Genomic DNA, 12,646 nt, shown 5'->3' on the forward strand with positions numbered 1-12,646 from the left:
TTTTATCTTCATAGTTTATAAAGGAAAAACAGAGAGTCCTCTGTCTTCTCTCAGCTTATCTGATACAATTCCAAGTACTTGACAGTTGTTATTTAATATTTTCCAAATAATCACAGGCCAGTGAAAGGCACCAATACACACATTTTATGAGGGAGAAAATAGGACATGTCGAGTCAACTGTCCACTGTAAGAGCCACACCAGGAAACAGAACCCAGAACCATCTGGGAAATGGAAGGAGTGATCGTCAACCCGCGGTGCAAGTGTCTACCCGCACAATCCCCATTAGAACCAATGTGTCTGGGGTTGATTCACTTCTACCTTGAGAGAGCATCCCTCTGTTTTTGCCAACAAATGTTTCCTATGTGAAAACCCAGCAAACTTTGAATCTCAGTGCAAAGTGCCATAATTTAAAACATTCACTCATTTACCTATTATCCTGGGTCTCCATTATCACTTGTCTTGAAATATCTGTCTGGGAAAACCATGAAAATATTTTTCCTCCTTCCAAGTTGTTCCCATAAGCGTGGACTCCAGTCCAGCTTGCCTGGCCAGCGGAAGGGCTGTTTCCCCCTCAGCGTCCATTCATCATCTGATGTGGGAAAGCATCGCTGTGTTTGGTGTTTGCACTCCTTACAGCAGGGCTCTCCCGTCTCAGTGTCGTCTCCCTGGGTTACGCCTGCTGATCAGCAGCCCATGGGCCTTCTTCAGGTAAAACTGATCAGCTAATGGGTTCTGGCTTTTCCCCAAAGCAAAGAGGAGCTATTTTCATCTGAGAATCTTCCTTATTTCTTTCTGCAGGAGGTGGGGAAGATGTTGTGGACGTTCTTGGGCTCCGTGCTCCTTGCCCTCATCTCAGCAGACGTACGATACTCCCTGGAAAGTGCCCTTCTTCTTGCTCTGGTGACACCTGCATCTTAGCATCACTTCTGGGATCCTGAAAGAAAAACCAAGGAAGGGTAAAAAAGGAGTAGGGGAAAGTCCTCCCAGTAAAGGCACAGATGAGGCAGCTCCTCGTGGCTGACAGCCACAGCGCTGAGCTCCAGGGACTTTCTAATTATAAGCTGCTGCTCGTGTCAGAGCCCTGCCTAGGAGCATGGCACCTGGTCTCCACTCACCACCGGCAGACACACGGCCATCGCTATAAACAAAAACACGTCCACGTAACTTAGTTCCATGTTCTCACTCCCTACGCATTTCTCCTCATCCCTCCAGTTCCCTGGCTTCTTCCAAGTGGAATATGTGCTTCGCACAATGTACCTTTTCTCAGGAACAGAACCCCAAGACCCAAGCCTGTGACTTTATATATTATAACTCACATCTGAAAATGAAACATCTATGTTTAATGAAAAAGAGTATCTTACTAGCAATATGCTTAAGAACCATGGGTGCCTGCAACAGTCTAACATGTTAAGAAATAAACTAGAAGGAAAAAATTGACAAACTTGGACAATCAGGCTAAGCCAAAGGGATTCATGAGACTGAATTTTCTACACACTCCTGCAAGTATCATGGTTACAAATCCTTTATGATGTCCAAGGCATGACAAGTCTTAGACATGATGGCATTTCTTTGGGGGAGACAGCTGTGTGAAAGCAGGAACCTTTCACACATCTGTGAAACACCAACCTAAGAAATACCAACTCTGCTGGTGGTGAGGGGAGACCAGGCGCCATGCTCCTAGGCAGCGCTCCAATGCAACCAGCAGTTTATAATTAGAAAGTCCCTGGAGCTCAGAACCACGGAGCTTAGAAACACCAAGCTAAGTCGTGGTGTTTCAGACGCTCAACTAGGAAGTGAGGGGCGGAAAACGAGAAAACCAGCTGCTGACTTATTCTGTTTTTGCTACCCAGCAATGTTGCCTTGTGGAGAAGGCACTGGCACCCCACTCCACTGCTCTTGCCTGGAAAAGCCCATGGACGGAGGAGCCTGGTAGGCTGCAGTCCATGGGGTCGCTAAGAGTCGGACACGACTAAGCGACTTCACTTTCACTTTTCACTTTCATGCATTGGAGAAGGAAATGGCAACCCACTCCAGTATTCTTGCCTGGAGAATCCCAGGGACGGGGGAGCCTGGTGGGCTGCTATCTGTGGAGTCACACAGAGTCGGACACGACTGAAGCGACTTAGCAGCAGCAGCAGCAATGTTGCCTTGTAGAGAAAAGTAATGTAGAGATCATAATCTAAGCTATATTTAGATCACTATAGATTCTTGGATTCATGAAAACCCAGGGAAGAAAATGAAGACTCGCTGCAAATTCTTCCCCAAACACTTCCCTAGTGACTTGATATTATAAAAATATCCTGGGTGCCATGAGTGAGTGAGATTAATGGAAACAAACCCATCCAAAATCTTATTCCTCTTTTATATGAAATCGTATATGAAATGGGCTTCCCTTGAGTCTCAGCTGGTAAAGAATCTGCCTGCAACGCGGGAGACCTGGGTTCAATCACTGGGTTGGGAAGACCCCCTGGACAAGGGAAAGGCTACCCACTCCAGTATTCTGGCCTGGAGAATTCCATAGACTGTATAGTCCATGGGGTTACAAAGAGTCAGACACAGCTGAGAGACTATCATTTTCATTTTCTGTCATCTGGGATGTTAACTAACCTTGTATCACCTGGCACGTTTCATAAACCTGCTAAACAGCAAAGAGCCTCATGGCAAATTATTATAACTTTCCTCCAGATGGACAATGGATCATTACAAAAAAAAAAACAAACTTTGGGTCGTTTTTCCTAAATAACTCTGAGCTGTAATGAATGCATATCACACACGTCTTTTTGCCATCATTTCTAGCAGGTTACAGAGACTTTCCCCAGCATATTATTATGTGGTCAGGATACCGTCTTTCTCCTGACCCCTACTGAGCTGCTGTCTGAACGGTTTTGCTGAAGGGAGAAATGCACTGAAGATGTGCCCCCCTGCACCCACGCTGGGACCCAAGGACCACCACGTCCTAACCACTCATGACTGCTCGCTAGCAATCCCATCTTCAGTTTTAGTATCACTTCTGTTATGAACATCTGACCCACAATTTGGAATTCCAGAAACTATTTCCCTTTTTTGGACACTTAACCATTTGTACATATAAGTGTCCCCAGGACCTGTCTTACTCCCTGATTATTCAAAACTCACCTGCTGCGGCTGAGCAACTATACTTGCCAGTGACCACGCAAGTGGGTAAGAGGAGGCAGTGAACTGCCTGGGACACCAGTTTCCCAAATGATAGTCACAAACTATAGTCATTTCATAATGTTTCTCATATTTGAGATGCAGCATACCATTCTGAGGATCTTTGGCCTACTATGTATCACCTCTTTATTTACTTAATGTTTTTCTTTCTTAAAATAACTCTCTACTTAAATAAATCTATTATAAAAGGAAACTTTCCACCCACAATATAAATGGAAACCCAGTACCACTTTCCACAAATAGAGGGTAGCTCTAAAAATAAACAAAAGGAATCTTATTAAATTCTGGTTGAAAGCAAGTGCCCACGAAAAACACTGAGCCTTTGACTTGCTCCTTCTTCATTATAGAGGGCGTTTTGTAGATTTATGGGACATTCCCTTGGAAGGAAAGTTAGGACCAACCTAGATAGCATATTCAAAAGCAGAGACATTACTTTGTCAACAAAGATCCATCTAGTCAAGGCTATGGTTTTTCCAGTGGTCATGCATGGATGTGAGAGCTGGACTGTGAAGAAGGCTGAGCGCCGAAGAATTGATGGTTTTGAACTGTGGTGTTGGAGAAGATTCTTGAGAGTCCCTTGGACTGCAAGGAGATCTAACCAGTCTACTCTAAAGGAGATCAGTCCTGGGTGTTCTTTGGAAGGAATGATGCTAAAGCTGAAACTCCAGTACTTTGGCCACCTCATGCGAAGAGTTGACTCATTGGAAAAGACTGAAGCTGGGAGGGATTGGGGGCAGGAGGAGAAGGGGACGACAGAGGATGAGATGGCTGGATGGCATCACCGACTCGATGGACATGAGTTTGAGTGAACTCCAGGAGTTGGTGATGGACAGGGAGGCCTGGCGTGCTGCAATTCATGGGGTCGCAAAGAGTCAGACACAACTGAGTGACTGAACTGAACTGAACTGAACTGATGGGACATTTAATGCCTTCAATAATTTCATTCAGGAAAATGAATTACTGAAAATTAAGTATCCATTTCAAGACCTTAGAAAAAAGATTATGGGCATAAATCCAAAGAAAACAAGACTGAGAGTAGATAAGAGTAGAATTAACAAAATAGAAAACAGAAATACAATGGAAAAGTGAGTTATTTTAAAAGTCTAATAAAATTGGCCAATTTGCAGCAAGACTGATCAAGATAAAAGAAGTGATATACATAATATATACATATACATAGGGAGGAAAATGGGATGCATCAGGAATTTTAAAGATAACAGAGTATTCTTTTTTAAACTCCATTTATTTATTTATTTTTGGTCATGCCATGTGGCTTGCAAGATCTTACATCTCCTACCAGGAATTGGCTACATTCTGTGCTTCCCAGGTGGCACTAGTGGTAAAGACCTGCCTGTCAACACAGGAGATAATAGAGACATGGGTTCGATCCCTGGGTCAGGAAGATCCCCTGGAGTAGGAAATGGCAACCCACTCCAGTATTCTTGACAGGAAAATCCCATAGACAAGAGGAGCCTGTCCAGCTACAGTCCATGGGGTCTGACAGTCCATGGGGTCACAAAGAGTTGGACACGACTGAAGTGACTTAGCATGTCACCAGGAATTGAACTCAGACCCTCGGCAGTGAAAGTGCAGAGTCCTAACCACTGGACCACCAGGGAATCCCCTAAAAATAACTCTAAGGTAATGAATTTTTAAACTTTGAAAACAGACAGATTATTGAAAAAATATAAAGCACCAGACAAATTCAAGAAACAAGTCAATCCAAAATAGTTTCATTCACTGATATTTAAATCTCTCCAAAGGGAAAATATTAGGCTAGATGGTTTTACTGGAAAGATGTACCAAATATTCAATAAGCAAGGTAACTCTAAAACAACAAAGTCTACCAGAAAACATAAAAACAGACAATATGCCCAAATAATGTCATCTGTCTGATAATATTCCCAAATCCAGTTATCTAAACCAGACTGGCACCATATGGAAAAGGAAAATTACTGGCCAATATCATTCATGAACACAGATGAAAAAATTCTAAATACATATTAGCAAGCTGAATGCAGCATATATAGTATAATAATACAAGATAATAGTTTATGACCTAATTGACTGGGCTTATCAGAGGATCAAATTCCATATCCATTAAAGACCTTCTGTCAAATAGGAAAGAAAACAAAAAACATTTAGTAAAGAGGGAAAAGATGGGAACTTCTTAATGAGCAAACCTCACCCTGGGCTATCTCCGTGTCTAGTAAACACTTCACTGGACAGGGACGGGAGGTGGGAGGAATCATCACCTTTCACAGGTGGGACATTCAAAAAGTATTTCAGACAAGTCAACAGGATTAATGATAGAGTTGATCCAGATTACTGATAGAAGTGCAACTGTATTTCTACATACCAGCAAAAGTTTTTTAAGGTATTTTTAGAGACAACCATTTATAATACCAAGAAAAAAAAAAGTTACTTTGGAATAATTATAACAAAAAACTTGTATAAAAATTTTAGGTAGAAAATCTATAAACTTGAACAAAAGACACCCTTTAAAAATGGTGATATGTACATGATACAGGGCAAGAAGGCTCAATATCACTGAAATGCCCCCTCTCCTCCAATTGGTCTTCTAATTCAAAGACATTCCAATCAAAATCCCAACAACCTTTCAAAATAAAATTTGCAATTCTATAAGTTCTATGGGAAACCAAGGGGATAAGAGTAAAGACAGTCTTTCAGAAGTATGAGGGGAAAGACTTGCTTTGCTAAATAGCAAACTGTAATGTAAAACTATAATACCTGAGTTGGTATGGTATTCAAACAAACAATCAAAGGGTATAAAGCTCAGAAACAGATCCTTGCATTAATGGAAACTTGATACGTGACAGAGGTGTTGGCAGAGTACGGTGGGGAAAGCTGGACCATTCAAGAAATGTTACTGGGACAAGTGCTTACCCACCTGGAAAGAAAAACATATTTGAACCTCACAGTGCACACCAGTATCAATTCCAGGTGATTAAGGGCATCAGTGAGACAATCAAACCGTAAAGTTTCTAGAAAGAAATATAACCCAATATCCTCATGACCTCAGGGTAAAAATGAACTCTTTAAACAGCAGATGGAAAGCACGAAGCACAGAAGAAAAAGATGACTACATTCAAACCACATTAAACAGGTGAACATCTCAAGCAACATACATCAGGAGAACATACTTGCCACACAGATAATCAACAGAGAACTCTTGAAAATAAAAAAGAAACTACCTCAAAGGAAAGTGGGCAAACGAGTCTAATCTATACACACTCTTTTGCATGAATGGTATTTCCATTTAATAATGGTAAAAATTAAATGTCTACTATATTGTGTCTCCAGCATGGGATAATGTTGAAAATACATTTATAACATGATAGAGTAGTATGTAATGACATCTTTGTTTGAATCATGATAGCTGTTCATTAAGAATGAGGTACAGATGGACTAATAGACTCAACATAACAAGGATTGTAAAAAGAGGAAGGAAGGAAGAGGAAAAAAGGGGAGGGGAGGCAAGGAGAGAAGAGATTTGCAGAAAGGGTCACCCTTGGCCTTGCATTGCAACCTCATTTTTCCTGCCTTTGTGAGGAGCATCTGTAGAAGGCAATGGCACCCCACTCCAGTACTCTTGCCTGGAAAATCCCATGGAGGGAGAAGCCTGGTAGGCTGCAGTCCATGAGGTCTCTAAGAGTTGGACACAACTGAGCGACTTCACTTTCACTTTTCACTTTCATGCATTGTAGAAGGAAATGGCAACCCACTCCAGCGTTCTTCCCTGGAGAATCCCAGGGACGGGGGAGCCTGGTGGGCTGCCGTCTATGGGGTCGCACAGAGTCGGACACGACTGAAGCGACTTAGCAGCAGCAGTGAGGAGCATCTATTCCTTCCCTAAACACCACTCATGCTCTCTCTTCTTATCAAGGTATGCACCCAGGGCCTTGTGAAACCGCCCTGAGAACTTACTCCCCAACCATTCAAAGCATTCCTCAGGGTTCCCAAGACCCCCTCAGTACCAATAGATCCTTCTTCACTCATATGAAATTCTGCACATGGCATTTAAATAACACTATTTATTTAATAGTATTAAATAGGGGAGAAAAATTTGCTACCTCCAATTGTATCTCTTTGGCATGAGAATGAATTTGGGCTGATAAGCCACATAGATGGACCTGAAGGTTATCATACTAAGTGAAGTAAGTCAGAAAGGAAAAGACAAATACCGTATGACATCACTTATATGTGGAATCTAAAATGTCACACAAGGGAACTTATTTACGAAACAGACTGATAGACGTAGAGAACAGACCTGTGATTGTTAACAGAAAGGGCAATCAGGGAGGGATGGACTGGGAGTTTTGGGGTTAGTAAATGCAAACTAGGACTTCCCTCATAGCTCAGTCGGTAAAGAATCTGTCTGCAATGCCAGAGACCTGGGTTTGATTTCTGGGTCGGGAAGATCCTCTGGAGAAGGAAATGGCAACCCACTCCAGCAGTCTCACCTGGAGAATCCCATGGACAGAGGAGCATGGCAGACACTCATGGGATGACAACAGTTGGACACGACTTTGCAACTAAATCACCACAGATGCAAACTGTTTTATATAGGATGGATAAACTACAAGGTCCTACTGTGCAGCACAGGGAACTATATTCAATATCCTGTGATAAACCATAATGGAAAAGAAGATAAAAAAGAATATATATACATATTTATGCATGTATAATTGAATTACTTTATCACCTAAGGACTGATTTCCCTTAGTATTGACTAGTTGGATCTCCTTGCGGTCCAAGGGCCTCTCAAGAGTCTTCTCCAACACCATGGTTCAAAAGCATCAATTCTTTGGTGCTCAGCTTTCTCTATGGTCCTTCTCTCACATCCATACATGACTACTGGAAAATTTAGGCTGATGCTTTGTAAGGCCCCAAAGACTCAGGAAGAAGCTTTGACCTTCTCACTATCTAAAGGAACACAGAGCGTCTATCCCAGGATGGACCATCACCGAACAGAACAGTGGTATGAACTAGGCACACGGACGGGGAGGACCCTGCAGAGTCTGTCTGCTGCAGTTTGTCTGTGTCCCATTGTCATGGCCTGGTCCAGCAAACAGCTGTTTACCAACGTTCGCTTTCCTATCTTCAGGTCAGTTGCCTTCCTCCCCTTTGAAGTCCCAAACCACTACTGCCATTACCCTGTCTTTAGCTGAAGATGGTACTTAAGTTGAGGGCTCTGGCCATCTCAGTGAATCATTCAGTCCCTGGGTCTCTCCATGTATCTCTGTTTGTCACTCAGTCGTGTCTGACTCTTTGCGACCCCATGGACTGTAGCCTGCCAGGCTCCTCTATCCATGGGATTTTCTAGCCAAGACTACTGGAATGGGCTGCCATTTCATTCTTCAGGGGATCCTCCCAACCCAGGGACTGCATCTGGGTCTCCTGCATTGCAGGCAGATTCTTTACCATCTGAGCCAGACTCCTTAATAAAATTTTGTTTGATTTTCTCACCTTAATCCTCAGACAAAGCAGCAGAACTTAGAAGGTAGATGAAAATTTCTTCCATATAGTTTCCTCATTTTACAGGTTAAGACACCAAAGTTAAAAGAGTTTAGAGGCTGTGCCCACACCCTATGGGTGAGGAGAAAGGGACAAGATGTTCTCGGGACCTGTCAACATCAGTTTACTGAGACGTTAGTCCTGCAGGTGGGGTGCCAGACAGCAAGGGTGTTACACCTTCAAGAGCATCTGGGGACACCAGGAAGTGACCCGGCCCCAGCAGACCTCTCCGCCCTATGTAGGGGATCTCAACAATAAACCAGGCTACTTTCACAGAATAACACTGAAAAACATAGAGCACATCAACATTTACAAAGCCTTTGTTACATATTATTTTACCTATTCTCATGATTACTTTGTGTTAATCCAAGACCAAAATATATAGACAAAATAAATATTAAAATGTCTTAATTCTCAGTATGTGATTCACACACACACTCACACCTTTATTCAGTTCAACAAATATCCATTTCTTGGTGTGCAGTGGCCAAACAGTCTATATATGCAGATAAATGAACATATCTCTCCCGATAATTAAGTGTGTGTGTGTGTGTGTGTGTGTGTGTGTGTGTGTGTGTTAGCTGTTCAGTCACGTCTGACTCTGTGATCCCACGGACTGTAGCCCACCAGGCTTCTCTGTCCGTGGGATTCTCCAGGCAAGAATACTAGAGTGGATTGCCATTCCCTTCTCCAAATTAAGTGTATATTTATTGCTATTTCATCCTTATTGTTTTAAACTACAGAAATGTTTTGTTCCTTGCTGATTACCACTATATAGGATTTTATAGTCTAATGTTTCTATTGTATATAAATCTCCATCTGAGAGTGAATCCATTTTTGAGTGCTTCAGTATACCACACGTTTGCTTCTATAAATCCTTTACAATGACAATAGATGGAAGGTAAAAGCTACTAGCCTTTCTTACGGCATCTAATATGATTGAACAGCAGTCTAATGCAATTTTAAACATAAGAAATATAAACACTCCAACTATCCATACTAATAAATTTGACAGTTCCTCAATAAGAAAAATCAAATTAATCATGATATGTTAAATCTAAGGTTTTTTTTTTACTGCTTTCACGATAATTTTGTCTTTATTTCATTAACATGGTCAAGAATATTAGAATATCCTAAAGTTTGAATACAGTGGAAATGTTACTGATAGTAAAACTGTAATGTCGTATGGTAAGGTTACCTTGCAGAGGTGCAGTGTCTTTAATTTGTTAGAGTTATTTTATAGATACTGTCTTGTTTCAGTTTCATAAGAGCCTAGTGATTTGGTAGCAAATTACTAATTCCATTTACAGTTGAGGAAATTGGTGTCCAGGAAAGTCAAGTACCATCTCAAGGACTTAAACTAAGGCTTTTACTCCATCTCTTATCTTAGTCCTGCTATTGACTGCCTGACACAATATAGACGCTGGACTATTATGTCCTTCTCTGCCCATACGTTTCCCCAAAGGGGAAGCCGGCTGCCCCTCTCGTATCACTGAAGGTGGAGGCCACGGCCTGGGAATCACCTAATCTCTCGTGCCCCACCTTCCTCACCGTGGCCCAGGACAGCTTGCCCCCTCCTCGCAGAGTCATCGCAAAGACTGGCCTGAACGACATCTACAAGGACCTAATGAACTGCAGGCCAGTCCTGCACATAATGAGATGCCAGTCTTTGCTCATGGAACATTCTCTAACACACGAAGAACATGACAAGCTCATGGTCTCTGCCCACCGACCCTTGTCCTTCTCTCACGTATCAGGGGCCAAACAGTTGGTGGCCTACAGTGGCGATTAAGGAACCGGCCTGGTGGTCAGCCCTGGCCAGCTGTGGAATCCATGCATTTGGCCTCATCGCCCGAAGCCACTGCCCGCGGCTAATACAGACACAGTGTGTCCATCCAGCAAAAATGCCCTGCTTTGGCAGCCCAGGCTCTCCCATAGCAGGCGGGGTTGGCACCATATATGACCTCATTCAAGGAGTAGGAAAGAAACATGCCAGTCCCACTTACCAGGCCGAATGTTTCTTTGAGATGCTCTACTTGAAACAGAAACAGGTCGGACACCCAGGGTCTAAATCATGACCACGTGACCGAGGGCCATGTCTGAGGAAGCGGGAACTCGAGGGGGCCCCTCCCCCTTCACTGTTCTCAACAACCCTGAGCTCTACCTGTCTCAACCGTGCCAGTCTCCCTAAAAACAGTCTTTTCACCCCTTTATAGCAAAGACTCAAGCCAGAAGAGACTTCAGCGACCTCTTGAGAATAGAACACACATTCCTCTAAAGATGGGAAACAAAAATCAGCATTACTTTTCATCATGCTCGATCAGACGCATTCACACACAGTTAAATCCTCTGTGATGTGCTGAAAAATTCACCCTTGAAAGTCCCTAGCGTTGCAGAAACAAGGAGCCAGTGCAGACAGACTTCTGACCCACAGGAGCCATCACTGGAATTACCCTCGGAATAGCAGTATTGCTCTCCTTGCTGTCAGAGCAAGACATGAGTCAGCACAGACTTGAAAAAGGCATCTTTGCAAAACAGAGAAGTCAGATTAATTCACCTTGTAAGTCAAGAGCCCAAAATGTATGACAAAGGAAGAATTGCAGCCGTTCTTAATAACAGAACTGCCTGGGCATGGTCTATTGGAGAGAAGGTCATGGTCACTACAGCCGTTACGTGACCCCAGATAAACATCCCTGATATGAAAGATTTACATAATACGCTTTACAGAGCCCAGACGTGGAGCCAAAGGTAACAGATACTTCTTATGGAGGGTGTTTGATGGTGTGTCCTGTGTGCCTGCTCGGTCATGTCCGACTCTTTGTGACCCCATGGACTGCAGGCTCCTCTGTCCATGGGGATTCTCCAGGCAAGAGTACTGGAGTGGGTTGCCATTTCCTTCTCCATGGGATCTTCCTGACCCAGGGATTGAACCCGTGTCTTGAGTCTGCTGCACTGCAGGTAGATGCTTTACCACTGGCACCACCTGGGAAGCCCTCGTGTGTGTGTGTGTATGTGTGTGCAGCAAAGATTTCCAGTAGAATGTACTGCAGAAAAAAAATCGTATATCAAATCTAATAAGAAAAATGTATAAATTATCCCCTCAAGTGTCCCAAGTGTTCTCTTCTGTATCATAGAAACCTTCCTCGTTTTGCAAGGAGGTCCCCTAGAATGTCTTGTTCACATTTGCCTCCCCTGGTCAGATGCAAGGCCGTGGATACAGAAGGTATTCAATAGAGAAGGAATCATTTCATCACTCTGGCCATTTCCAGGCAACAAGGGGCATCTATACTTTCACAGCATGTCTTGAATCAAGAGGATCTAGTGTCAGCATTTGGTCCATCAGAGGGCGGAGCTAATTGTTGGCGACAAGGATTTGGAGGGGCTACCAATGGAATTAGCTCCCTGGAGTATCAGATTGACCTTTAAAAGCTCAATTATCTTCCAAGTTTATACAAAATTAATATGCCGTATGGGTGAATTGTATTAGTATGTGAATGATATCTGAATAAAACTTTTACTTTTTTTTTAGATTTTTTTTTAAGGTGGACCATTTTTAAGTCTTTATTGAATTCATTACAATATTGCTTCTGTTTTATGTTTTAGCTTTTCGGCCTCGAGGATCTTAGCTCCCAGGCCAGAGATGGAACCCATGCCACCTGCTAACCCACTGGACCACTAGGGAAGTCCCTCAGTAAAGCTTTTTAAAATTACATATTAAAGATAGATTATATGATTGAAATAGATCTCATTTGATATTATCTAATATTATTATCTGACTTTTTGAAGGGAAAAGTAATATGCACTCATTCTCTGGAAAACCCAAGTTTCTCTAGAAGCCTGGAGGAGGGGACTTTGCCCACCTGACATCTGACTGTGGTGGGATGGGGGAGGGGGGATGTGGCCATTGAGCATTTA

At 42.8% G+C, this 12,646-nt stretch overlaps 1 protein-coding gene across 2 annotated transcripts in view; it reads right to left on the reverse strand.

Moving 5' to 3' along the window:
• SACS (sacsin molecular chaperone) overlaps window positions 1-12,646 on the reverse strand; it is an 81,390-nt gene that overhangs the window by 64,763 nt on the left and 3,981 nt on the right. For both annotated transcript variants that reach the window (XM_018056556.1, XM_018056555.1), the window contains exon 2: window positions 430-935. In XM_018056556.1, coding sequence (XP_017912045.1) covers window positions 430-449 — 20 coding nt within the window. In that variant the 5' untranslated portion in view covers window positions 450-935. The remainder of the gene's footprint in view (window positions 1-429; window positions 936-12,646) is intronic.

This window comes from Capra hircus, chromosome 12, assembly GCF_001704415.2.
Source record: "Capra hircus breed San Clemente chromosome 12, ASM170441v1, whole genome shotgun sequence".
NCBI lineage: Eukaryota > Metazoa > Chordata > Mammalia > Artiodactyla > Bovidae > Capra > Capra hircus.